The 27,823-nt window shown below is 40.1% G+C and overlaps 2 protein-coding genes across 6 annotated transcripts; one reads left to right on the top strand and one right to left on the bottom strand.

The window, feature by feature from the left end:
- Positions 1 to 339: 339 nt before the first annotated feature.
- On the bottom strand, positions 340 to 25,385 carry arrdc1b (arrestin domain containing 1b). Of its 5 annotated transcripts, none has more exons than XM_058064140.1 (13): positions 25,279 to 25,385; positions 24,465 to 24,605; positions 22,431 to 22,496; positions 22,223 to 22,343; positions 21,488 to 21,713; positions 19,246 to 19,415; positions 9,046 to 9,156; positions 7,883 to 7,933; positions 5,919 to 6,073; positions 5,593 to 5,775; positions 4,998 to 5,174; positions 4,401 to 4,857; positions 340 to 4,309 (listed from the first exon to the last, which is right to left on the bottom strand). In XM_058064140.1, exons 6-13 carry the CDS (start codon positions 19,361 to 19,363, stop codon positions 4,245 to 4,247), a joined length of 1,317 nt encoding a protein of 438 aa, XP_057920123.1. In that variant the 5' UTR covers positions 19,364 to 19,415; positions 21,488 to 21,713; positions 22,223 to 22,343; positions 22,431 to 22,496; positions 24,465 to 24,605; positions 25,279 to 25,385; the 3' UTR covers positions 340 to 4,244. The 5 variants fall into 5 exon arrangements, with proteins under 5 accessions (XP_057920123.1, XP_057920122.1, XP_057920124.1 ...); XM_058064139.1 differs by lacking the exons at positions 24,465 to 24,605; positions 25,279 to 25,385 and adding exons at positions 22,619 to 22,674; positions 22,776 to 22,977; XM_058064141.1 differs by lacking the exon at positions 25,279 to 25,385 and having other exon boundaries at positions 24,465 to 24,766.
- Positions 23,484 to 27,142, top strand: LOC131112014 (ras-GEF domain-containing family member 1B-B-like). The gene is made up of 12 exons (XM_058064145.1): positions 23,484 to 23,693; positions 24,118 to 24,207; positions 24,288 to 24,407; positions 24,482 to 24,619; positions 25,246 to 25,449; positions 25,603 to 25,665; positions 25,799 to 25,876; positions 25,979 to 26,081; positions 26,241 to 26,320; positions 26,403 to 26,594; positions 26,757 to 26,880; positions 27,033 to 27,142. The coding sequence occupies exons 2-12, from the start codon at positions 24,124 to 24,126 to the stop codon at positions 27,125 to 27,127; spliced, it is 1,281 nt and encodes a 426-aa protein (XP_057920128.1). The 5' UTR covers positions 23,484 to 23,693; positions 24,118 to 24,123; the 3' UTR covers positions 27,128 to 27,142.
- The last annotated feature ends 681 nt before the right edge of the window (positions 27,143 to 27,823 follow it).

Genomic DNA, 27,823 nt, shown 5'->3' with positions numbered 1-27,823 from the left:
CCACTCACCTGTCAGTAGGATACAGTAAACAAACAAGACACAACAAACTTCACAATCATTCACCTATCCCGCGAAGCAGAAAAAAGGCCGTCAAGCAGCCTAAACTGACGTAAAAACCCCGGCGCCAGGCACCACTGTCCCCTAATGACGACTGCCCATTACTCCCCAATGTACAAAATCTAACGTCGTATTTTATCATAGACTGACATGAGACTCATTCAATTGAATGTAGGTTGATGTACTGGCCACAAGAGGGCAGGATTATGTATATATGTATCTTTATTGTATTACTCATGATTTTTACATTTCATAAATATTCTTTACGTTTTCTATATAAAATAAACATTGTTGAACCACCTTATAACGAGGGTAATTCCAAAATTCACCCTCATGACATTGCATGCTATAGTTTGTTCAAAAATGTGAAATTACAAATTTGCTAACAATGTTACATTCAAGTACATCATGTTTAGGCGTGCACAATTCAACATTTCTGAAAAGATAAGTAAGTAGAAGCAGATATTTTTCTCTGGCAATAAAAAGACAAATGATCATGACATTTATTTTTCTTATGGAGATACATGACGTCAGATCAATGGCTGAACATGAGGCTGCTTTCGTGTAAAATACCAGCGGCCAAGCCAACACTGCTGCACTGATGAAAGTGTTTCATTACATGAAAACCTAATTATCTGGATGAGCTGATGAAACCAACCAAACCGCAACCATACGGCTGCCTTTTTGATCAAATCATATTATTCTCAATTGGTTTGTATTAAAGTGCACACCAAACATTAAATGGATTAGACTGGTTTATATTTCAACTGAAATATTTACAATGATTCATTACAATTAGTTTAATAACCATTAAGTTGACACGGTCCACAAATTAGATGTCTTTATTGTTCTACTGCACAGTACAACTTTGATACTGCAACACAGTATTACTTAAGGTGCTAGTAGTAGTAAAAAATAACAGACACCACAATTTGTGAGGGAAGAAAAAAAAGGATAAATATATAAAATGCTCAGAACGTGAGGAGAATCATAAAGCTGTTGTACCCTTTGGTAAAGAAAACTAAAACTATCTGTATCATATGCACATATTTCCCAGAGCATATTTCCAACGGGCTTAAGAGTCCAGTGTTTTGACTTTTTTTTTTATATTTGTAAAGCTGCATTTGAACTGTACATATGAAGTGCACTTGAACATTTCTCATGACGCAACAGGAGCACATTCTGACCTCCATCACATGCTCCAACAGTGGATGACGGGGGCCAGTTTAAAGCCATTGAACTACAGTGGTGTAGTTTCATGTTTATTACACTTAAATGTTTCAGATCATCAAACTAATTTAAATATTAGTCAATGATAACTGAACACAAAATGCAGTTTTTAAAAGAAACTTATTATTAAAGAGAGAAAACAATACATACATGTCGCTGTGTGAAAAAGTGATTCCCCCCTAAACCTAATAACTGGTGGTGTCACCCTTAGCAGCAACAAATACAATCAAGCTCTATTTTGCAGAATTGTTGTCATTCAGCCACATTGGAGGATTTTCAAGCATGACCTTTTTATGGTCGTGCCACAGCATCTCAATAGGATTCAGGTCAGGACTAAATGAGGACCAAAGTCTTCATTGTGTTTTTCTTGGTATGTTTTGGATCATTGTCCTTCTGCAGAACCCACGTTGGTTTCAGCTTGAGGTCACAAACAGATGGCCGGACATTCTCCATTCCATTCATGGTTCCATTTATCAACCTGAAGCAGCAAAACAGCCCCAGACCATCACACTACCACCACCATATTTTACTATTGGTATACTGTTCTTTTAAATGCAGCATTACTTTTACGCCAGATGTAATGGGACACCTTCCTTCTTTCTTATGGTGGAGTCATGAACACTGACCTTAACTGAGGCAAGTGAGGCCTGCAGTTCTTTGGATGTTGTTGTGGGTCTTTTGTGACCTCTTGGATGGGTTGTCGCTGTGCTCTTAAGGTCATTTTGATTGGCTGTTAAATGGAACAGTGGTTGGTCATATACTGTTTGAGTATAAAGGCTCTCACTGTGGTTTTGCTGGAGTCCCAAAGCTTTGGAAATGGCTTTATAACCTTTCCCAGACTGATAGATCTCAAGCTCAGTTAAATTGTGTTTTAACAGGGGGAGTTCACTTTTTCACACAGGGCCATGCAGGTTTGGATTTTTTTTTTTTATCCCTTAATAAAAAAAAAAGTTCAATTTAAAAACTGCATTTTGTGTACATTTTTTTGGATGATCTGAAACACTTAAGTGACAAACATGCAAACAAATAACACTTTTTCACACTACTGTATTTACCATTTTATATGGTAAAACCTCTGGAAAAATTGATGGCAACATTACATTGTTAAGATTTGTGTCAGAAAGCACTAAATAGACATAGGATTGCACTGCAATGGAAACAATTAGTAGTAAAAGATACATTCAGATCAGCAGGTCTTCAGTTCCCTAAAAACAACATACTGCATGTGAAGGACGAGTTCAACATATTTATGACATAAACATTCATTTTCTACCACTTATCCTCACAAGGGTCGCGGGGGGTGCTGGAGCCTATCCCAGCTGTCTTCGGGCAAGAAGCAAGGTACACCCTGAACTGGTCGCCAGCCAATCACAGGGCACATATAGACAAACAATCTGACATAAACATGTTTTCAAAAATTAAAATATAAAAATATATATTGACTGATTTCAGTTGAAATGTTTCACAGTACAGCTGCACTCAAATATAATCAACCCTCATTGAAAATTAAATTTATTTTCAATCCAAAAATATACTGACCACTATGTTGAATTATTTAAGTCGATTTTGTTTGGATGGTTGTTGGTTAATGTCAACTTCTGCAAATTTATAAACACTAATCTAATTTACAATGAGCGTTGAGTGCATCTGTACACTACATTTACTTTGACTGTGCAGCTGTTTTGTGCATGCTGTCATTAAACCAAAAAGATATCTTGCAGCTTTTTCGCCTCTTAAACTTTTCAACGGTAAAAACAACAACATAACACATTTTCACACGGAGTGTCTCATATTCCTTTGAAGACCTCAAAATACAATCTTACCAGTGTTTTCTGAGTGTGCAATGTAATTGATAGCTAGGATAGGCTCCAGCATACTCTTGACCCTAGTCAGAAAATGCTTGGATGGATGGATGGCATCATTCTGAGTGTATTAAGAGGTCTCCAAACACCTCAAGGGGCAGACCCAAACTCCTTTGAACATTTAAGGCTAAGTCCAGTCAATCTGCACAGGAAAGTACATTTCTATGAACTATGAATCTCCCAAACGGTGACCAGTCCATGGTGCACCCCGCCTCTCACCCATGTCAGGTAGGATAGACTCCATACCCCTCCCCAATGCAGGCATAAGCAACATAGAAGATGAATACAGCTCACAAATAGAGGTGATGACTTTCGACAGTATTTGAGATTGAGGATAAAATGTCTCATTGCGGCTACAAACCTGGCGAGTATTCACTAGTACCACTGAAGATTATCCCAAGGGTCACGTAACCTGTTTTTTTTCACCCCAAAAAGATGTTTTGCATCTTCTGGATTTCTAGGAATTCCATCTTCATCCACTAGTAATGAGGGCGGATCTCCTCCACTGTGGAAGAAACCTGGATCAACCAAGTCCAACAGGCCTCCCCTACTGCTGTTGGCAGAGTTCTCGAGTTGCAGGTAGAACTCTCGAACACAAGGAACTTCAGGGAACATGGTGCCCCCTTTTGAAGTAGAAATAACAAATCCAATTCACCTGCGCAGGAATTAGCTCCACTGACGCAAGAAGCAACTGTGATGTTTGTCCAACAACAACCATCACCCATTGTTACTCTGTTGCACATGTGAGCAGACAGAACTATACAGAACTATACAGTCTCCAGGTAGTGGTGGCCCACCTGCTGTTTGGCTAATATGTGCAACAATCAGAGCACTCACAAAAAAATGTTTCCTTGAAGCAATAGGAGTCAAATCTGATATGCAATCTTTCCAATGATACTAAGCTGCTCAGTCCATCGCTGCCTGATGGGATGTGAGTTCAAAATAAGATGATTATATTCCCGATAAGACACGATCCCTTTTACTTATAGAAGACACATTTATCTTTGGGGTTTGGAGTCAGTTCTGTCATCACCCACAGCATTTCCATCTTGTTTTTTTCCAGAGCGGGCGGTGCTTCAATGCCTGCTTCTTCTCCTATTGTCTACTGTTAAAACTGAAGTTGGTACTGCTGCAGCTTTCTTCGTAAGTGGGTGGAGGCTCTGTGACAAAAATAAATATGAATAAATATGATTATTCTTGACGCATTTATTATGATATTTCCAAGCATGCAGTTTTTAATCATATGCTTACCATGAGGGTAATCCCAGCTGCTGTACTCTGGCGGGAGAATAAGAGAACAAGAAGTAGGCATAGGTGTTGGGTCTCCCTCTGTGAAAAACGGTATCGTGGTCCCTGTCGAAACACAGAACAAGGGGGCCGGAGCGCCTGGGTGTCTATGGCTGGGAGGCAAAGCTGCACCGGGTGCATGGCTGAAAGCGCTCGGAGACATGGTAACAGTCTGACCGGAGGGATCTTGCTGAGAATGTCTCTTTGTGGGGATCTCATCGCTGGCTGCACCACCTGCACATAGATCTACATCGTCCTCAACCGGCGGGGCGCTGGGTGTCACTCCTGCTGTATTGGGTGCTGCCGCTAAACCGTAGTGGTCTGGACTGGAAGGCACAGTCCCATCTGGAGACAGGTTCACGGCAATGTTCCCGATGTAGATGGGCAGAGTGACTACTGCCTCTGGAGATTTGAGTGATACCTAAAAGACATACAATACAGTTGAGCCATTCCTGAAAATCTGACACTAACTTAATCTGTACCGGTACATGGAGACATTCATAGTGACTAAGGTGCAAATACAGTACGCATGCACTGTAAGGTCTGAACCACATTCTGTACCTGAATGAAATAGTCAATATCTATGAGGCTGCAGCCAGCTAAACCGGACTGAGGAAGAGGAGGTACAATGATCTGCTCTCGCCACTCGGCGTGTTTTCCTGCCTTCACTCCTGCTCCCTCCACTTCGGCGATGGTTCGGAGGTCAAACACGGGCCGATTTGTCTTATAGGTTGCTTTCTGGTTCGGAAATAAAGCACCATACATGAAAACATTGAGATAAGCCAAACAAACCAGCATGACATTAAACCAAAATATACAATCAAGGCAACAAAATACAATGCCATTTTTTATTTTTTGGAATTATGCCCATCATCAACAATTCATGAACATGTTTTTCTCTTTTCTGGGTGTTTTAAAGATAAAAAACTGTAAAAAAGAAAAACAAAAAAAAACAGTTGACTTTGAGGCGGTGTGCACCCTGGTAGTTGACTTTGGAAAAGTTAACGCTAGGGGTAGGCGTCCATTTCTATGTTGCTATCTTTTATTTGATTTGTTGACATTCTGCCTCGCTCAGTCAAACAATGTGAGTGATATTAATATGAAAAAAAGAAAAAGAATACATTTTATTTGATCATTAGGTGAGATTAGGTGTTACCTGTATGAGACTTGCCAAAACACATGCTGTGTCTTTCCCGGACTTGTTGTGTATCTCTGTGGCTAACCTGATCACCTGACCAGGAATGTAGCCTCGAAGGTCAGTGCGGGCTTTAAGCATCAGGGTCCCCGACTTTACCAGAAGGTAGTTAAACTTCTTTGTGGCAACAGCATAGTTCAAGTGCTGTATAGACAGAAAAGCAAGTTCAATGATTGTGAAACAGAACACTGTGGCTGAAACAGGAAAAGAAGGAAGTGAGTCAATGCCAGGCAACATGAGAAAGTGAATTAAGATATCCTTTAGACAATTGTTTAGATCTGCCTTACGTCAATGTCTGGCACCTCATTGAGGTTGAGCAGGTTGAGAAGGTAGAAGGGCCTCTGGGCCTTGTAGTCCTTTGCAAAGCGGGGCGTGTCAATGGCCGCTCTCACACGGTAAACAATCTTTCCAAAAGGTCCTTCAAAAGAAGTTGGTGCAGCAGCTGGGAGAGTACGACAAAGGAATGCATGTCATCATTAGAACTTTTACAACATTCAAGGAAGCATGTAGGTTTTGTCTCAACATCATGTTTGCACTGTGAGGGAAAAATAGAGAAACAAAAAATGTTGATACTGTATTGGGCAAGTAATTGACTCATTCTGTGTTAAGGTTATATAATCATTCCAGCCCTTCCCTTTGCCTGACTACTGCAATACGCCGCTTCCTCATTGAAAGGTTGCTTCAGGGATAGGACCGCTGCTGATGTCAATAAGATTTAACCAGGAGAGGCAGGTGGATGCCTTCTTCGCACACACAGCAAGGAGCAGACGAACATTCTCAGGAGACTGTATTGCACTTACATGCACATTGGTACTCAAAGCGATGACAGGTTTCATCAATGAAAACCAATACCATTTTTCAACAATCATTATTTGTCAGAGTAACACAATCTGAGTGCAAAAAAAAACACAGATGCAGAGCTTCATGTACAATGAACATTAATTCATTCATTCATTTTCTACCGCTTATCCTCACGAGGGTTGCGGTGGGTGCTGGAGCCTATCCCAGTTGTCTTCTGGCGAGAGGCGAGGACACCCTGAATGCCAGCCAGACAATCACAGGGCACATAGAGACAACTCACTCACATTCATACCTATGGACAATTTGGAGTCGCCAATTAACCTAGCATGTTTTTGGAATGTGGGAGGAAATCGGAGTACCTGGAGAAAACCCACGCATGCACGGGGAGAACATGCAAACATGCCGAGGGTGGAATTGAACCCTGGTCTCCTAGCTGTGAGGTCTGTGCGCTAACCACTCGACCGCCGTGCCACCCCAGAGAAGAACATTTCAGCCTTTATTTGAAGGTTTACATCTGGATCGGATGCACAATTTTTCATGTTGGCAAAACAATTAGAACATGTGACTCACAGGTGTGTTTGGTTGCTGCCTTTATTTAGAGGTGAAAACAACATGAAAACCAGAGAGCAGTCTATGAGTGAAATACAAGCGATTGTGAATCTGAGAGAAGATGGAAAGAAGATGCTCATTGCCAGTGCAACCATTTGGAATGTGCTGAAGGAGAAACAAACATTCCATACTCCAGACAGTGGTTGGTACCTTCACTCTTGCCCTCTGCAGGTTGTTGCTGACGTCAACAACAGTTGTTTTCAGGTCTTTATAACTTTCAAATGCAGTTGTCACCTGATGGTCTAGGAGTGATACTATCAAGTAGTTTTTTCTCAGATGTGACTGTGACAGAGCTTGACAACAGGGTTTATACTACCAAGACCTGTGCTAAAAATCAGGTTCTCTTTATGCAAGGCCTTTGAGTCAGAGAGCCTAAGAGGGGGGTGAGGAAAAGCAAGGGGGGCATGACGACCAATTAAACCCAGACTGCACAACAGGAGCAGGACTAAAAATAACTGCCGACCCTTTGTGCCTCAGCCTACGCTACAAGTGTGTGTGAGATAGCAGACCCCACTGTGGGTCCTGACGTTTCCCAAGTATGTTTCACTGATCTTGGGGTGACTTGCACAGTCACACACAAGCAGTTAAGAATGTGTGTTTCCAGGGGAATGAGGAAGATAACACAAATTAATTCCACATCTCCTAACCATGAATCACTATTTGTTCTCCCATGCTCGCCCTATCACTGATCTGTGGGTATCTGCTTTGTGTCATCCGGCTTAACACAATGTTATCAGTTGGCTTGGAGTTGTGATACTGTATAAGCCCATGCAACAGTCAGTGCGTCACACACACTATGAAGTTAATAAACAAGAGAGTGGCAAAGGAAGAAAGTTCCTACCTGGGATAAGAAACTGAAAGGGGAAATTGTGTTCGCCAGCTGCCAGCGTTCCTGCAAAAAAACAAGCTTTATCAGTTACCAGAACAACTTTGGTCAGCATCCTCTAAGCAGGTCTGTCTGTATGGATCAAATAATGATAATGATGGTTTATTTTGCCTACACTCACATCAGTGAATCATGAGTTCAAAACACAACCAATAACTATGTCTACCTCTGCAGCAGCTTTAAAGTTGAATCAATTGGTAGTACATTATATTCTGTATTAACCATCATATGGACTTTACCTATTAACAAGCCGATATGTCAAACTTATGAATGAATAATAACATCCGCATAGAAAAATCCATAAATTCAGCTTGCTCTGACACGCTTAGAGCTGCAGTAGTTGGAAGATCTGCTTCCTGAAAGTCATTGTGTGGTAATAGTGACAGGATGACGTGTTGAAGAGACAGATGCATGTTCACACATGTTATCACTTTTCCAAGAACCGCATCATTGTGTGCATTTTATGTTTTACATGTTTAAGAGTACATAGAAGTGGTTACGTGTGAGGCAGTCTGTTACCTTTCGCGCTTAAAAGTTGCTTAGCCCTGGGGCCACAGCAGTCCATTTTTGGAGAGAGAGAATGGGAAATGGAAAAACGGCAGCGATAAAGCAGCGCACACACAGAGAGAGGCTGTGCCATGAATTATTTATATCCTGCTCTGTGAGGAGTGTACTGAGGGGTTGATTGGGTTGTATTATCACTCTCGTTCTCATTGATTTACAAATGCTGTTACATTTTCAAACTTGTACTCATTTAACTGGTTTATTTGGTTTAAAAAAAATGTAGACAATGATCGTTTAGCGTCAATTTGTGAGACAATAAACAAAAAATGCAACTGCATTGTTTAATGCACTTGTTGTGCAGTTTCAATGTTGACGTAGTCCTAGAACTCAATATTCTGTTTGTTTTGAGGTTTGTTGAAAGCTCAGCAAAAATGTCCATAAACTCGTAAGACGTACGTATATCACAAATATTATATATCAATATCATACAAGACATTCAGTTACACTGTGTTTTATATGCAGCCCACTAAGTGAGAAGAATACTCAGGGATCTGAAGACTATATAGATGTTGTATTCATGCAAAGTTATGATGATTACATTGCATTACAATTACCTTTGTTAGCAATAGACAGTGTGCTGTTTAGGTACTGTTCCTCTAGAGTCCATGAGTCCTCCGTCACTTTGGGAGAAATCCCACATGAGCCCTTACAGTTGACCTTGATGGCTGTGGAATGATTAAAAAAAACAATTTATATGACAAAGCTCACAAAAGAAGGGCAACTTACTAAATCATTAAGGTTTCTGTTATGGTGCTGAACAATAATATTTTGGATTTAATTCATCAAAACTTTCTGCATTTAATATCTGGATCTACTAATAAGATCTGCAAAAATGAACCCCTCTGGGTTAGCCCTTTTCTCTTCTGCCTGTGAGAATATGAAAACCATCATATACCACACACACACACACATGCACACACATACACACACACTTGGACAGCAGCCAGAGGATTAAAAAGCAAGGCAGCCAAGCAGCAGCATTAAAAGATAATACCAATATTTTTTCAACCTGGGCCCTGGGTATAAATTATTTATTAAAAAATACAGAGGGGCAAAAACCAATAGCAAAAGTATCCATCCAATAAAGCTCAAATGAAAATAAAGAATTTCAAATGTTGTAATCCATGCAGTTTCAGTAACAGCAGTACAGGTGGTCGTCGAGTTACAAATGAGTTCCTACGACAAATCAGACCTAAATTAACACTTGAGTCACTCACACGAAACACATGAAGGAAAAAAAGGCAGGAGAAGCTGGAGATTGCGCATTTACATAAGCAGTTCTTAAGGTGATTAACAAGGCACCAAAACTAATCTTTTGCTTGCACATTATTCCACAAAGCCAACTAATTGTGTTTGTAAAATTATATTAAAATGATCGAATACAATCAAAATTATTACAGGACAACTTGTTTGTACTGTAAACTCATTGGTACAATTCCATTCAGAATACGAATTTGGCATCTTCCCCTTTCTCTGTTGCCACATCTAATATGGCGATGGCGTTGACGTATGATTCAGCACTCAATACCCAATCTCCCAAGAAACTTCAACATGTGCAACAAGTCCAGCTACTGACTCACTAAACTGGAGAGCCAAGCACGATTCATTGATTAATTGCCAATTAATTAATTAATTAATCAATTAATGCCATGTTTCCTGGTTTCTGTTTTCATTTTGCTAGCTGCAGCAGGGTAGCTAAACCAGTTAAGAGATACGTCAGAGTCACGGTTCAGTAAAAAACTAGCGTGTTTTTAACACACACACACACAAACACAGTGCAAATGGCTTTGCTCGCAACACTTGCCAGATTGCTGCCACTTTCAGGGAGTAGGGAGAACCTAAAATAAAATCTGCCTAGCCAGAAAGAGAGCGATGTCTTTCAATCATGCAGACAAATGAGTAATTACATGGTTATTAATTAAAGCTGCTTGGCTAACTGTCAGTATTCACGAGAACACACCAGTGACAATGGAAGCAGCACGAAACACACAAAGGTTTCATTCATTTCAGTTGGAATTTTGCCAGCCTTTTATGTATTTAACGTATTTTAACATTTACACAGGTAACTTGACTATGTGCTTCATGTGGTTGAGTGTCAGCCTAAAACACATCACTTTTTTCTAGTAACAGCTCTGACACAACAGGAGTAAATCGGTTCACAGAGACAATACATATTTCTGTCTTTGGAGACCTCAGCAGAGACTGTCTGTCTGCTGGTGAATAATGTGCTATCTCTGCACAGGCTCACTGAGAAAGATGGGCAATGAGAAAAGATGATACATTTGTTTGACATACACCCAAACAAAGATGATACATTTGCAAAATCAGCACGTCACCACAGCATAAATCCTTAAAGGACAATTGCACTTTTTCTGGAATTTTGCCCAAAACATGAGCACACGTTTTAAAGAGAGAGAAACAGGTAACAATGTGTGGTACCTCCGTCAACACCAGCAGCGTGTCAAGCTTATGTCTGTTTGCAACTACTAATGATGGCCGACTTCGTGAGAGCCTCCAACTTTTGGACAAATGAGGATCCTGAACCTTATCTTTTTGAGCCTGAATATACGGAGGGAGCACAAAACCAAGGAAATACAGCTGGAATAGGTGCATATTCTGGAAGATCTAAACGGTTTAGGTTATTGTGTGTAGACCACAACTCAATACAAAGGGTCAAAAAATTAACATAATAGGTCCCCTTTAATCAAAACATATATAGGAATGAAGCTTTATTTAGGTATTTAAATATGTAAAAAAAATGATTTGGGATTGGAAAAAACAACATGGGGGGAAGCATTTTTACATTTTCAAGTGGTCTAACGTCAGTGTTTACAGAAGCTCCAAAGTCAATTCATGCAGAATAGAGAACATTCACAGTGGGCAACATGGATCATGGCAGCACATGAACCACACGACCTGCAGGGAGAATAGCGTTCACCAGTAAGCAGGAAGCTATGAGGAGAACATGCTCTGACTCAGCAGCCAGCTGGATTTGTTACCAACACATTGGAGTCCATCCAAATCCTCATGGTTCAGTGAGAGTGGCTGCTGGCAGAGACGATCCGATTGCTACTACCGAATGTACTGTATTTCTACAACTCCACTGTGTGTATATCATGAAGAGTTTTGAAAACACATTGTGTCACTCCTGGATGAAAAAAATGAAAAAAGAAAAGGGCGTTGACATGACTGCAACTCCTGCATTAACAAAGTTGCTGTGCTACACAGATACAGTCACTGCCGCCTCTTGAAGAACAAAGAGGTATTTTATGAAACCTTACTGACCAGCCTGAGCTTTTTCAGCTCATTTTACCCATTCACCCAGTGCAGGAATTCTGTCCTTGAGGGCGTACTTTCCTGTAAAACCATGTGCCTGTTATGCAATAATGTTTGCTTTGCCACTTGCTAAGCAAAACACATTTACTTTTTGATGAATCTCCAGTAGGGATGACTAAAAAATTAACGCATAAAGAGTAACCAAAAAAATTTGCATTGAGCACTTTCAACATGTTGCATCATAGAACTGGGGACAGAAATGACAGTTCCTTATTTAGAACAGAGAGTGACTAAAGCACAGTGAATGACTTCTGGTACTGCTATGTCATGTACTACAGTAAATACTTGTATTTCTTCACAGTACACAGTACTATGTGAACATCCTGCCTTGCTTACTTCCCAGACGACCTTGTTATATGCTTTGCAATCAAGCAAAAACAAAACAAAAATGCAACATCCCGCAAGCTACCCAGCATGCTTTGCGGCACAATAATATTGGTGTAATTCTGTAATTCTGACATGAGTGTTTCTGCGGAGACGTTTACTACCCCGAACAACCCTCATCACCTTCCAGTTTGTGTTTCCATTTCATTTGGAACACTGCTTTTATTTTACACATTGCGTGTCAACAATCAGAACACATACAAATCCCGTTGAGGGAATTCCTGTTTAGATGGCACTTAACGTGTCAGACAACTTTTCATCCATCATGCATGAGTGGCCAGATCATGTGATTCAAGAAGCTCAGATGTTTTGTGTCAAATGTCAAAATGTCAAATGTCAATTTTAGACAACAAAAGATGTCTGATCCACTACCACCCAAACAGATGTGATATGATCATCTGGAAGAATGTGGTAATTCAACTGTAGAGTTCAGACACATTTCAAAGAAACAAAAGCAATGAGTCAGGAGGTTCACATTCAGGAAAAAAAAGCATAGATAAATGCTGCATACTCCTAATTTGTTTTTATATGCTTAGCAATGCAACCAGATTGAATTGTGGTAGGATTGATGTTTGACTTTGGAGACAAACACACTGGCATTTGCAACACAAACACAAATCCTTGCATGTCTGCATGCAGGAGTAAGAGGTTTATCCCTGAAGGTGTTACATCATAAAACAAGCAGTGGCCGTGTAATATGTAATATGCTCACTCGGTTCCATATTGCATTGATAATTTCATGAAATAGACAAGGCCTCAATGAACCTTTTTTATGTATAAAACGTGGGGACGTCAAAAATTCAGAAGATTAAGAAGTGCAGTGGCAGCTTCACTTTTTCAAAATAAACTAATGACGAGAATTTTTGTCTACGTCAGCGAGTGCCTTTATTCAAGTCCCACACAGTAAACTACACACAAATGAGGCCTGAGTCGCATGTGTGTAATCTTAGTCTATATAGTTCAAAGTAATGTTGAAAAGATACTGGCATTGTAAACCAAAACAAGTATACACAAATTCCTAATCTTCTGGTTGTTGATAGTAGACTATTCTTAAATGTTCCTGTTAACAGGAAACAATCAGCATTTTGTTCCGTTTCCAGAGAAAAACTACATCCTGTGTGCAAACTGTTGTATTTTACCACACAAGAAGTAGGGCAATGTTGGGAGAGAGTTAGGGCTGGCGGGGGGGAGCAAGGGTGTGAGCGGGGGAGTGAGCCGGAATCCTCTTACAATAGACCTAAATTACTGGCAGAGGAGTGACACTGTTGGTTATGGAGGTCAAAGGGCGGTTATTATTATTGCAGTTAGAGAGGGTGCATCTGGTACAAAGAGTCAGCTTGACAGTGATGAATCACTGGACATTGTGGATTGACCAATGAAGTACACATGCAGCAATGCTTGCTTACATACCAAAGGCACCACGTTGTCTTAATTTACTGAAAAATAATATATCACAATCCCTCAGTGGAAGAAAAAAGATCTCGACAGTCCAGAGGGATTAAAGACCATGTCTTTGTTCTTGTTCATTTATTTCTATACCTAATCTTTAATAGCAAAGCAAAAGAAGAAAACACTCCTCTATATAATCCTATTAAACATTCTAAGAACTAATTACTGTACAAAACAAAATGAAGCATGAAATATTTTAATTCTTAAAAGGCAGTCCGTTCCGGTTCAAGTGCTTTCAGTTAACTGCTGCTTTGTTGTGAGGTTTGAAAACTGAGAATCCGCACATTATCAAAACATCAGGACAGTGCAGTGTGCAGCAGTAGATACTGGCTCTCAATTTTATTTTTTACCTGAGGATTAAGCTAAATTTACCAGCTTTTCATTCTATTGCTATTTTGGCAGAAGGTATCAAGTCTGCCACCAAGTCTGCCAGGATTAGTAACAGCAAACAGACACACTGTTTCTATGTTGTTGTTGACGGAAGTAGCGTTAGTTCTGATCTATGCGCTATGTGAAAATCGCTGTACCTGTTACTGCATGGTCAAAGCATGTATTTAAAACAATGTCAGCTGGGATAGGTTCAAGCATACCCCCCGCAACCCTCAAGCAGCATAGAAAATGAATGAATGCCATGGGGTCATGGATTCTGTGTGCTGTTACAAGGAGATATAGTATGAAGGTGGAAAAAATAAGAAGTCTTTTTTTTTTTTAACTATAATTTAATTCTTGTATTGAATCTTTTTACTACTATATTTTATATGCCCTTCATGTGTTCTGTGTAGTGAGTGACATGGGATCACCTGTATACTGGCAGTAATTTGTCAGTGAAGTGCCAAAAAGAGTTAGTAAAAACTGTTCCTCTGGTTTCAGTGCATTTCTTTTCGCTCAATAGGACAGATGCTTGTCAGACACCCAGGGGGTAATGATGTCATGAGCTACTCATGCCCCTCAGTCTAGACTAGAAAGAGATGCCTCAGCCTGCAGGGATGTCTTCAACCCACAATAAGGAAATAGTAACACCTCTTTGTTTGGGCAAGGCAACATCACACTGCTTTTAGGGATAAATATGGTGTTTTCCAGAGTGGCTTTAGTGAAAGTAGTGATGGATACTGCTGCTAAACATGTTATCCACTCTTAGGGGACCTTTTCCCCCCAATAATATTCTCACCTCTAGGTGCTTTACCCTGTGGTTTAATATCACTGCTGCAGATCAATGAACCATGCACTTAAGACAATAAAGCAAATTTTACTGGTTTGACATTCAACACAATGTTCGATTCCTCCTATTACAAAATAGATGCCTTTAAACACACCTATGAATGACATTCAAAGCATTGTTTTTTAAAGCAAATGGGGATTTTAACACACAAATTGAAAGAGCATTTAAAAGAAATGAAACATGAAGGCTTTATTCAGTGTCATTCTTATAAGTAATGGTACAGTATGTACCGTATGCATACAAAATAAGTCCCATATACTTTGATAATGCTGACATCTAATCTAACAACTCATAACATGTTCAACATGTACCTAATAAATATGTATCCTGAGGACTCCACCTGAATGACGTCATAAGGAAGCCAATCAATAGCAATGCTGTCTAATGGTGCTATCATCAATAATACAGTGAGACAGAAGTCCTCTAAAATATTGAATGTCTCACACACAATCCTGAACATGCACACTAAGCACAGAACAGCGATACTGTGGCATAATGTATGTTACAATCCACCTTCATATGTCCCGAGCAATAACATCTCTGCTGCCTGAGCGTAGAGATGATGGGTAGAGCTTTATTATTATGGGGGCTTGAACCTTCTTACTATGTTAATGTTGTAATTCAGTCTGTGTTGACAGACTGTTACCCTTTTCTCTTCTCTCACCAAGTATCTTCCGAGCCACCCAAGTAAAACAAATATACACAACAGTTAAGCTTTGTGCTTTTGAAAAGGCACACAACCGGAGTGCATTTGTTTTCCTGGTTCAGCATGACTGAAGCGCTCTTGGTGATGGAATAATCAGCAGCCATGGTTGAGCGGTGTTATGGCATTGGACGCATAATGCAGTCTCAGCATTTACAGCACATTAATTCTAAAAGCCTGAAATGGAGTATGATACTCCTTAATGAGAGCATGTTTATAACAAGGTCAATACAGAACTGTGATTCGGACATCGACTCTTACTATGATATCAACTCTTAATACAATGGTGATGTTTATCATGTGGTGAAAATTGCTTTGCATATATTTCACTATGCAGTACAATGAAAATTTGACTGGTACTGAAGTCGACCGGGTTGTGAATTTCACTTAAGCGACTCGATCAATCTTTTGATACCAGGTCAATAGCATCACAATTCACATGGACAATATACAACAAAGTGATATAACAGTGCGTGCCATTACAGAATTAGGGATGACTACCAATATTACGCAAGAACGAAAGAAAGCAGTTAACCCTTTATCTTCAAATACATCATCTCTAAACTACTAACAAGGGCCAGCACTACTCATTCTGAAGGCCGTATAGGTACAAAACATTGACGTGGCAATACACTGAAGCTGAAATCTGACTGGCCAGATAGGCAATAGATAAATAATAAGATAATACTCTTTGGAAGACATGAATTAAAGTTGTAAAGTTGTAAATTTTGGCCCCTGTCACATGCATCCACAACGTGTGTGTGTAATCTTACCCACAAACAAACACAAGGCGACACCATCGAGGCGGAGGTGAAAAGTGTATTTATTTACAACAACACTGTTGAGGTCTGAAAAGCCACCTGTCAGAATGATGACACTGAAAGTTGCCAACTCCCCTGTGGAATTGCACTTCCAGGGATTCCAGCAAAACATGCCATCTCACCTCTAGTCATACGAAACCTTTTTTGTAAACAAATCTTTCATCTATTCATTGCGGTTAGAATGAACATAGTGTGAAAAGATCCATGGTGTCCTAGTGCCTCAAATCAGGAGGGTGAAAACAGAATTGATTGCAACTTACGACCTGAACACAGTATTGTTGTGTTGTCTTGTCAAACAAATTAAGGATGTTAAAAATCTTCTCGCACATGTCCATGACCTTGAATTCAAAAGGAGCTCAGCCGATAGCACTGTCCTGCTGCAATGCCATCTGCTTCAGCTCTATTTAGGACCACAACATAGTCACTAATGAAAGAGAAACGGAGCAGCACCAGCAGCTGTGTGTAGGATATTGTGCGAGCATAAGACATAATGCCACTTTCATTCAGGTTGACAGGGTCTGTCTATCTCCAACAGCCCACCGATCGCTTCCAGGGGGGCTTTGGCTATTCTGATGGACCTTCTGCCAGACATGAGTTAACACATCATCAGATACTGCTGCAGGGAATCCCCCTAATTTGAAAAGGGACACTACATCTTGAAATCTTTCTCTTTAGTCTGCTGGCTGCTTAATGACCGAGCAGAGAATGTGCCTCACTATATGTTAAGTAAGGATGCAGTGGAACTCCTTAGGTAAAAGCCCATGTGAGTTGACCTCTGTATTAATCCGCTAATAAATTCCTGAACTGAGGTCTTCCTTGTAAGTGAGCGTTACACACCTCAAACAAAAAACAAAGCATACTCAGAATGAATCAGTTAATTCGTGCTGAGCTCTCATGAAATAAAGGATCTTGGGAGGTTTTTGGACTTTGAACTAACATACAGTCTATTTCTAATTGATGCTGGCATGATGGTCAACATTTCTATCAAGAACGTCCCCCATGAGTTGTCCTTGCGGGACCTCCCACAAGGAAAGACAGAAAGACTATTGGAAATTTGTTTTAAGCAGAACAAGACAATGACAAGTGTAATTATAAAACCCCATCCCAGAAAATCACAATCAAACCTGAGCTAAAAAAATATGGTGCAGCCCTGGCCATTTATATTCCTTGCTGAAATTGTACATACTGCCGAAGCCTATATAAAAGGCATACCTTGGAAAGGTATGAAAAAGAGCTTTTGCATAAAATTGAGAGGAGTCGGCTATTATCCCAGAACAATCCCCATAAGGATGAGTCACACAATGGACCCATTGTTCATTTCCAGGGCAGCTCCAGAGGCAATCCACCTGACTAGCATACTCAAAACAACGCAGTAGATTTAGGTTTATGTTTACGCTTAATGAACCACAGTTCCCATGATGCTTAACTACATACAGTCAAAATTGTTTGCACAGAGATTGCGGTGCGTTCACAACTGGTACACGTGAATTATGCATGACGCTAACTTTCTTTCCGCACTGGAACAAAGCTCCGCACAGTTTACACATACTCCACACTTTATTTAATTTAATCATTGGCACGCCACAGACACACAAAATTGCGTACCAACTTTTCTCTAAATGAGAAATATTGTTATGTTTTAATCTTGCGAGGTCTCGCTTGAAGTCAGCTGGGATAGGCTCCAGCATATCCGCGACCCTCGTGACAATAAGCGGCATGGAATAGAGATGGATGGGTGAAATATGTTATTCTCATACTTTTTCTCATTAGATTACAACTTTTCAGCATAATATTTGTACTTTATTCTTGCAAAATTACTGTTGAATTTTTTTCTTTTTCTTGTTAAATTATAGTTTTAATAGGGCTGCACGGCGGTCGAGTGGTTAGCGCGCAGACCTCACAGCTCGGAAACCAGGGTTCAATTCCACCCTCGGCCATCTCTGTGTGGAGTTTGCATGTTCTCCCCGTGCATGCGTGGGTTTTCTCCGGGCACTCCGGTTTCCTCCCACATTCCAAAAACATGCTAGGTTAATTGGCGACTCCAAATTGTCCATAGGTATGAATGTGAGTGTGAATGGTTGTTTGTCTATATGTGCCCTGTGATTGGCTGGCCACCAGTGTACCCCGCCTCTCGCCCGAAGACAGCTGGGATAGGCTCCAGCAACCCCCGCGACCCTCGTGAAGAAAAGCGGTAGAAAATGAATGAATGAATGAATGGTTTTAATAAATACAAAAAACTGCTGAGGGCCACAAAAGGCCTCCAGGCTGCAATTTAGACACCCCACAAGCTCAATACGGTAGACAAACTTTAACAAGAAGGCATTTATCAGCTGTTGCCCATCTATGACATCATCAGTGGTTCACTCTGTAGTTCTTCACTAACTAACACAGTTATGCCACAAGTCTGTGCTTTTCTTCAGTTCTTTTTAAAAATGTATTCCCAAGTAAGAAGTATCGGCAATACTGGCCTTGTATTTACTTAGTATTGAATGCCCCCCCCCCCACTTCAAACTAGACAGTCAAGAGTAAAGACAACAACAAGTGACAGCATGCATGTCTCTGACAGGATGTAGCCCAGGATGTGGCTTTCATAACGACGTTTGAAACACGAACACCACCAACTGATTATGAAGCCACACATAGAAAATGTTGGCAGAGTAAAAGGAGCATTCCTCTAGTGGTCCACCACATGACAATCCGAACCGAACAACCGCCCATCACTCTTCCACACGTCCGCCACCACCAGAGAGGTAAACTTTGCCAACATTCGTATATCCCTGCGCGGTTCCTCCGCTCAAAACACTCCACTCCTCCTTCGAGAAAATGTTCACGCAAACATTACCTTTGTACTGCAGGGAGTTGCTGATTCGGATTTTCACAGTTCCACTGATGGACTCTCCCGGACTGTAAACCACCTTATTGTTGGCAAAAGTGATGTCAAATTCTTGTAGCTTTCCCATGGCGGCGCTCCGCTCCTCTGCCTCGGACGCGATGCTTTGCTCTCACCTGCCGCTGGGAGACCAAGAAGCCAGAAGGGGTGGGCGGATCGATCCAAATCTTGATAGTATTGATACCAGCATTCGATCGATACGAGCGTGATGAGATCGATATTTCTTAATAGTAATTAATAGTCCTCTGAGAGCAAAAACAAAGCAAATGATTGATGTATGTATGAAAGGGTTGTATTATATCACAAATGTTGTCCAGAATTGATGATTTGGAATCTACGAAGAGTCAATGTGATTTTTCCGAATCACAGCAGGTATAAGAGGAGGAGAACAAGATGATGTTGCCTAAACAGGTGGCCAACTTTCTGCAATCAAAAAAGATAGCTGTTGATGTTGACCATATTGACGCATGTATTCCAATAACAAGCAGGAATAACAACACCACACCTGCCATCATCACAAAAGTTCACTACCAAAACAATATAACAGGGCGGTATTGTTGAGGCCGGTGTCTTGTCAACGCACATCTGACAAAACAACAAAGCAGGGGACATCAAGGAACTGGACAAATATGATAAAGATGACATCATCTTCACTATAAGAAAATGAACTCACAAAATACTTGCTGCACTACACTGCACAAGCTACAGTGTTATTTTTCAACTCCTAATTTCTTCTTAGTCTGAAATCAAACCAAGTAGTATTACTACTGTATACTTCATCTTTGGAGACAGCTGACAGTCATGGAGCGGCAGCAGGATCATGCTGGCAGAGTGATACTGCCATCTAGTGGCGTATAATGGATATTGATGGAATGTCCAAACTACTTATATTTATATATGTTCATACCTTAAAACAGAGGTAGGGAACCTATGGCTCGGGAGCCAGGTAGGGCTCTTTTGATGACTGTATCTGGCTCTCAAGCATTTCTTACCACAATAAAAAATGTATTTTTGCTAACATTTTAAAGTAAATCATCACAGAAATCACTGTTAAAAATAATATTCAAAATCAACTTTCTTATGCATTTTAATCCGTCCATCTATTTTCTACTGCAATACGGCCAACCATATCCATCTTTCTTGATGATATTTTCCAGGTCAAACACCAAAACTCGATTATTACTGGGTAATGCGGTAGTCTACCTCTGCAGAACCAAGCCTTCTGACGAAGATGGCCAAAAGAATGAAATACATGTACGGAGTATGGTGCAAAACCATGCAGCAGCAGAAGTTGCATTAATGGCAGCAAGTATTTGATTTATTATTAGACACTGCGCTGCTCACGAAAGTGTGCTGGCCACACCCCATTGGCGTGGGGTAGTGTGCCTGGTCTACATAATTAGAGCCCATTATATCTAAAACTGTTGGTCTTACATAAAAATGCACACATTTTATTGCATTCAATGTTTAAAAAAAATGTATATGGCTCTCACAGATACACATTTTAAAATATCTGGCCTTCATGGCTCTCTTAGCCAAAAAGGTTCCCGACCCCTGCCTTAAAATATAAACTATAATATATGTTTACATGGTTGGCCCAAATACAAGACAATAGACAACTTAAATGAAGTTTTCAATATGTTATAATAATTTTTCATCACTCTATACAATACAAAGTTCCAAGCATAATAGGTCTCCTTTAACACTGCATGAAGTCAGCTAAAGCACATCTGACAGAATGAAACAAAGTTCTCCTACCAATCCATGTGGAAGTGGTAGGTTTTTGGTTTCTTAAGTTAAGAACAAATAAATTCAAGGCTAACTGGTTAGCTTGCTAGCTTTTTAGCTAAGTGATGACAAAGACTAACAGGAGTGTAAATGTATAGGTAAGTATTGAGGTGTTATTTCATGTCAACAGGTCTCTAATGATGTTTAAAAAACATATTTAGAAAGTCATAAATATGTTTTTCTATGGTGTATCCATTTATTAACATTATCATAGAAATTAATTTATTGTTGGTACAATAAACTGTTGGAACCAATTCTACATTATAAATGAGGGACAACTGTACACAAGCAATTGTATGCTATACACATCCACAAGGTGGCGTTGTTACATCATAGCATTGTGATTACTCATTTCTTAATGTGTCACTAAGTCAATGTGTGTGTGTGTGTTTAATTGTGGACCAACCTCAAGGTTAATGTGTCCATTTGGAAGCCTGCTAGCACAGCTTTCATCCAGGACGAAGATGTCTTTCATGGGAAGACAGAAGAAAGGAATGACAATCTTCTCCTGTCTTTATATTCCAGGACTTTTTCAGCCTGGAAAATCCAGTGAATTCCTTTTCATATTGGATGAGTGTTGACTGGCGTTTCATAAAACGGTGGGTCATCTGCTGTATGTCTCGCAATGAGTACTAGTGACAAAAAGGAAGGGAAGAAATATATCATATGAATAGAAAGTGATGACGAGTTTTTCAGTGCCATTAGCTGACCAAAAGAAGCATCTGCACCATCTAGTGGACCAAAATGAGACGTGTTAGTGCCATCTAGTGGACAGAAATTGTGTGATAATGACATGTACTTGGCCAACAGTGGAGAGGCATGTCAGTACCTGTCAAAATAAAAAGTATTAGTGCAGTCTAATGGAGATAAAAAACGAGATAAAAGTGCCATCTAGTGGATTGAATCCAGCATGGCAGCTCTCATGTAGTGTATACCAAATGACAGCAGTTAGTGCCATCTAGTGGATAGAAAGAGGTATGTTAGTACCATCTCTTGGGCACAAAAAATCAATGTTTGCAATCGAAGATTAGCATGAAGGTGAAATGTTTAATTGGTGAAGATGTGTTTTAAAATGTTTGCACACAAAAGTATCAACAAGTCAGCAATATTGTGCGTGTGTGTGTGTTTATAATCCACCTACCTGATAGCAGATGATCTCCAGAGCGCTGCTGCTCCAAGCACAGGTGACAAACTGGTATCATGAGCTCGTACGACTGCAAGAAGTGGCGTGAACTCAACAGGAAGTTGAAGATGTCTGACCTCTGATGATGTGAAGGACACAGAACATGATGCTGAGGACAATTGAGATTGCAAGTGCATAAAAAAAACAATGACTGCTTGGAACTCACATCAGGGAAGAAATCCAAGTGATGGATCATTTCCTCAAGGGATTTCTTCGTAACTGGAATGATCACCTGCAAAAAAAAAACACAATAAACACACACGCTAATTCGACACATAGGAAATCTCAGCTCATAATCAAGAAAATTACTACTAATAGTAAGAATTTCAAAGTTTTAGGGGTTTTATTTCTTACAGTATACTAACGTTCCATTAGCCGTTACACAGCCGTTCGTTCGATGCACTTTCCACCTGAGCGACGTTAAGTACACTTAACGACAAATATGTAAAACTGTATCGGAAGTTAAAACTGGGACGTTATTTAACAGAACAAATTTTCAAATCACACCGACCTTTCGAGTGATATAGCTGAATTAAGTTCGGTGAACCGTCAGAAATTAAAACGGTCTATTTTTTTTTACTTCTGTCACTCACGAGCCACACAAAAGTGATTTCAGCAGGTTATTCGTGCTGGTATCAGAACTATTGCTAGCAAGCAACCCGCCACTTGACTTCCAGAGGCCCTGTAAACCTGACCAATCATAGCGCAGAAGTGGGACCACGTTGTACCAAGCGGACCAATCGCAGCAGGGCAAGGGAATAATTCAAGTTTGTCGGACAAGTAAATGTCAACATTGATCAAATATTAGCAATGACATTCATAGCATTGCATGACAACTGCTACATTTTTGTTTTAACACTTCTTATACCACCTTCTTTTTTAGTTCTTCGTGATCTGAAATCAATTCATAAATCCCCATTAAAATTGTGCCGCCTGTAGTTTTTATGAATTATTTAATGTAGAAATGTTTGTAAAAGAAATTCCCATTAATATATGGGTTATTTCTCCTCTATAATGCTATTAGATAATGTTAAAGTTTAAACATGTACACAAACAACCATTTGACTGATAGATAACTAGATAGATAATTCAAATAATTATAGTCATCTTTTTTTTTTTTTTTTTTTTTTACAGGGTATAGAAATGGATGGATGGATGGATGGCAGCAACTGAACAGTTTTCGTACCCTGCTGCGATTGGCCCCCTTTGTCCCACGTGAGCCTCTTCACCTAGCCCTGATTGGTCAGGTTTATCGGGCCTCCAGAAATCAAGTTTATTGTGCTTGAAATATCAGGAGGGTAAACACCCAAGGGATCTGACAGCATCACGAACAACCTGCTTGAAGATTTATTTGTTTTGTCTGGATTTTTTGTGAAAAAATACATCGACAGGATACTTTCTAACGTGGTTGAACTGCATCATTGCTAAGGTAAGTGCGATTTTTTATTGTCTAATTGCATAAAGTTCCAGTTGTAACACAGTTTTGTATATTTATTGTAAAAAAAAAATAAAGATAAAATAACGTCAATCGGATGGAAAGTACATCGAACGAACAATTAATAAATAATTTTCATCTAACGGCTAACGGAACGTTGAGCTGCATCATTGGACAGGTAGGCTGGAAAAAATAAAACGCATGGCTTAACAGAAATAAATCGTAAAACAATTTGCTGATATATTATGTTCTGCTTTGTTAGTTAGTTTTGTTAGTTTTTACAGGCTGGTAACGTGTGATTTGTGTGTGGTAACATGTTAATTATAATATGAAATATAACGATAATTTGCACTTGCTTACTTGCACGTTGACTTCGAGAATGAAAATAATATTTTGTTGTTTATTGTCTTGTTTGCAGGTGAACATGTTCAATTACAGGCTAATGGCAAACAATTTGGTTTCAGCATCTCTTGAGGCGCTGATCCAAGACATGGATTACTACCCTGATGTGAGTTCCATCTTTCTGTAAATGCACTTGTCAGCCTCACTTGTCCTCACCACCCCCTTCTGTGTCCTTCACATCATTAGAAGCCGTACGCCTTCAACTTCCTGTTGACTTCACGTCTCTTTCTGCAGCCCTATGATCTAATGACACGAGTTTGCCACTTGTGTTTGGAGCAGGGCTCTGGAGATGAACTGCTAGATCAGGTCTGTAGATTACAACTGACAACAAGTTGTAATAACTGACAAGGTACTTATGCTTACATTTGATGTTTCTTCAGATACGTCTCTACGAAGAAGCGAAGAAGCTGGTGCAGCTGATGACTGAGTGGACTGAGGCCTTTCCATACGACTTCAGCGATGAGCGGATGATGCGTTCTCTCAGAGATATAACACATCATGTGGCTGGCGTGGACGAGGTTAGTGTCACATTTTCTCCGTACATCAAACACTTAGAACAACATTTCACCATTTTCCTACGCAATGAATGCCAAGATTTGTCTTTTAGGCCACTAGATCAGTGTTTCTCCACCTTTCTTGAGCCTCACTAACCGAAAATGTTACAAAATGTCGCCACGACCTCTCACGTGCATCACTAAATCTATTGAAGGAACGAGGCAATCAGCTACGTGTTGCGACACGGACGAATATTAACATTGCTCTGCCAGTCGTTACACCACGGACACTAGACAATTACATAATATTTACAGAAAACTATTGATAAAAGTTAATTTCATTAAAAAAAGTGATGATAATTCCTCACGGCACACTAGAGCACCACGGCACAGTGGTTGAAAATCACCACACGAGATGGCACTAACTATATTATATATTATATATTATATTATAGAGCTGTCATTCCCCATTCAATTCCATTGGACTGCACTGATGCTACTTTTTGTTCTGTCCACTAGAGGGCACTAAACTCATTTGGTTCACTAGATGGTGATGCTTCTTTTGTTCAGCTAATGGCACTGACACACAGTTCACTCGTCATCACTTTCTATTCATATGATATATTTTTTCCCTTTCTTTTTGTCACTAGTACGCACTACGAGACATACAACAGGCGACTCACCATCTTATGAAACGCAAGTCAACACTCATCCAATATGAAGAGGAATTCGCTGTGCTAAACTCCGTGCTAGCCGAGCAGCCTGCCTCCCCGGAATCCGAGGAAAGAAGCGGCATACTGAGCATGTGCGATGACCCCGTCATCTTCGCCCAGCAGCTCACACACATTGAAATGGTAAGCACTTACTTGGGACTTCATAGTATGATATTGTATACTAACCACATCTTTAGTCATATAGTAAATATGTGGTTGGGGTGTACAAATACAACTTTGAAAGATTTGTCTTCATCACCATTTAACTTTTATTGCTGATTCCTTTTCTTCCAGGACAGGATGAGTTTGATCGGGCCGGAGGAGTTCACCCAATCATTTGCAGTGAAGAACCCTAAGGTAGCTGTGCAGTGACAGTTATTATGTCTGTGTGTGTCTGGACTTAAAATATTACATTACCAATTGTCCCTACTTACTGACTTACAGGTGTTTGTGTGGTGGTCTTTTTTGTCTCTCATGTGCATGTTTTCAGTGTCAGGGCAGCAACCTTGAGGCTTATGTGAGGTGGTTCAACAGACTGAGCTCCCTTGTGGCTACTGAGATCTGTATGGTATGTTCACTGATGTTTGCATTTGTCAGCTTGTAAAGATTTCATGGCGCTCCATACGGGTTGATTGGGAGTCTGTGACTTACTCGTGTTCTGGCATTGCAGCCGACCAAGAAGAAACACAGAGAACGGGTGGTCAAGTTCTTCATCGATGTGGCGCAGCAATGTTTGGATATTGGAAACTTCAACTCCCTAATGGCCATCATTGGTGAGTATTTTTTTACCATCAACTCTGCTGCCTTTTGTTCCAGCTTTTGAGTTTTTCCTTTTTCTTTTTCTAGACCTGATAGTGAAGTATTGTTGTCTTACAAAAGCACAGATGGACTCTTTTTGTGTGTGTCACTAAATCTGTGATTCTGCCTTTCAGCGGGGATGAACATGAACTGTATTTCCAAGCTGAAAAAGACCTGGAATAAAGACAACACTCACAGGTTTAAAACCCTAGAGGTGAGAAATCACATGACCAAATACTAAATACCATCATGGAGGACACAGTACACTATCATTGCCTTATGCTTGGTTGTCTCAGAACCTGATGGACCCGTCCTATAACTTCAAGAACTATCGCACTGTGCTCCATGACGCCACTGAGAGGTCCAACACTGCCGACAGCATCCAGGAGAAGATTGTCATTCCTTTCTTCTGTCTTCTCATGAAGGACATCTTCTTCCTGGATGAAAGCTGTGCTAGCAGGCTTCCTAATGGACACATCAACCTTGAGGTTGGTACACAATTAAACACACACCTCAGTTTTCATCATTAATCTGTACTTTAACCAAATAAACCACACAAATGTAATAAATAAAATATGAATGAGTATAGTGTATTTAAGTATAGGTAGCTATGATTACATTTGACTTAAATGTGTTTTCTTTTTTTTCAGAAACTGGAGGATATTACAAAGCCGATCAGCCAGTTTCTGCTCTGGCGTCAGGCCATATGCCCATTCCACAGAGATGAGACAATCCTCCAGTTTCTCATCACCATGCCGATCATCACCGAAGACGGTAAATCAACCTGCTGTTATATCTTGTCTTGTTTTATACTTTATCACGTACATTATATGGATAAAAAATGACTGCATGTGGAATAGAGCTGAATGTATTATTTTTTTATGAGACAATTAGTTAAAGTTATGTGTGGTGTTTTGTTTCTGCAGAGCTCCATCTGATCTCTGAAGGCATCGTGAAGGACAGTCGTCCATCTTTTTGGGGGTTCCTCACACAAAAATTAAAAAAAAAGAAAAAACAATAAACCATTCAAAACCATTCTTATATTCCTTTCTTTCTCTGAAGATCCTCTGCAGGTCCCATCAGTCCAGCATCATTCAGGATGCTCACTCACTTTTGTTCTGTTCAGCCATTGAGGCAGATAGTTTTATTCATCTAAATGCTTTGGGGATGAGACTGTGAGGCCATGGTTTCAGTCCAAAAGGTCTTACTCAAACCAAAACGGATGCTAACCAAATAGATTTTTCTCATAACAAATCATTCATTCATTCATTTTCTACCGCTTATCCTCACCAGCGTGCTGGAGCCTATCCCAGCTGTCTTCGGGCAAGAGGCGGGGTACACCCTGGACAGGTCGCCAGCCAATCACAGGGCACATATAGTAGACAAACAACCATTCACATTCACATTCATACCTATGGACAATTTGGAGTCACCAATTAACCTAGCATGTTTTTGGAATGTGGGAGGAAACCGGAGTACCCGAAGAAAACCCACGCATGCACGGGGAGAACATGCAAACTCCACACAGAGATGGCTAAGGGTGGAATTGAACTCGGGTCTCCTAGCTGTGAGGCGCTAACCATTTGTCCGCCGTGCAACATTATTAGAACCCTCTAAATATTAAATAACACCCATATAATCACCTTTACATTTGTATTATCCAATATAGTAGCCATATAAACATGATAACAAACATGTTAGCAGTTCCTCATTAATT

The sequence above is a fragment of the Doryrhamphus excisus genome, chromosome 2, assembly GCF_030265055.1.
Source record: "Doryrhamphus excisus isolate RoL2022-K1 chromosome 2, RoL_Dexc_1.0, whole genome shotgun sequence".
NCBI lineage: Eukaryota > Metazoa > Chordata > Actinopteri > Syngnathiformes > Syngnathidae > Doryrhamphus > Doryrhamphus excisus.
This window is presented reverse-complemented; position numbering and strand designations above follow the sequence as displayed.

Excerpts from the sequence above, each read along its gene's own strand:
- arrdc1b (XM_058064140.1), bottom strand. The coding sequence starts at position 19,363 with ATGGGAAAGCTACAAGAATTTGACATCACTTTTGCCAACAATAAGGTG. Across the intron at positions 9,157-19,245 it reads CAACTCCCTGCAGTACAAAG|CCATCAAGGTCAACTGTAAG; the intron begins GTAATGTTTGCG and ends ATCATTCCACAG. Across the intron at positions 4,858-4,997 it reads ATATTGACTATTTCATTCAG|GTATCACTCAAATCTCCAGA; the intron begins GTACAGAATGTG and ends TATGTCTTTTAG.
- LOC131112014 (XM_058064145.1), top strand. The coding sequence starts at position 24,124 with ATGTTCAATTACAGGCTAATGGCAAACAATTTGGTTTCAGCATCTCTT. Across the intron at positions 24,408-24,481 it reads GAGATGAACTGCTAGATCAG|ATACGTCTCTACGAAGAAGC; the intron begins GTCTGTAGATTA and ends ATGTTTCTTCAG. Across the intron at positions 26,881-27,032 it reads GCCGATCATCACCGAAGACG|AGCTCCATCTGATCTCTGAA; the intron begins GTAAATCAACCT and ends TTGTTTCTGCAG.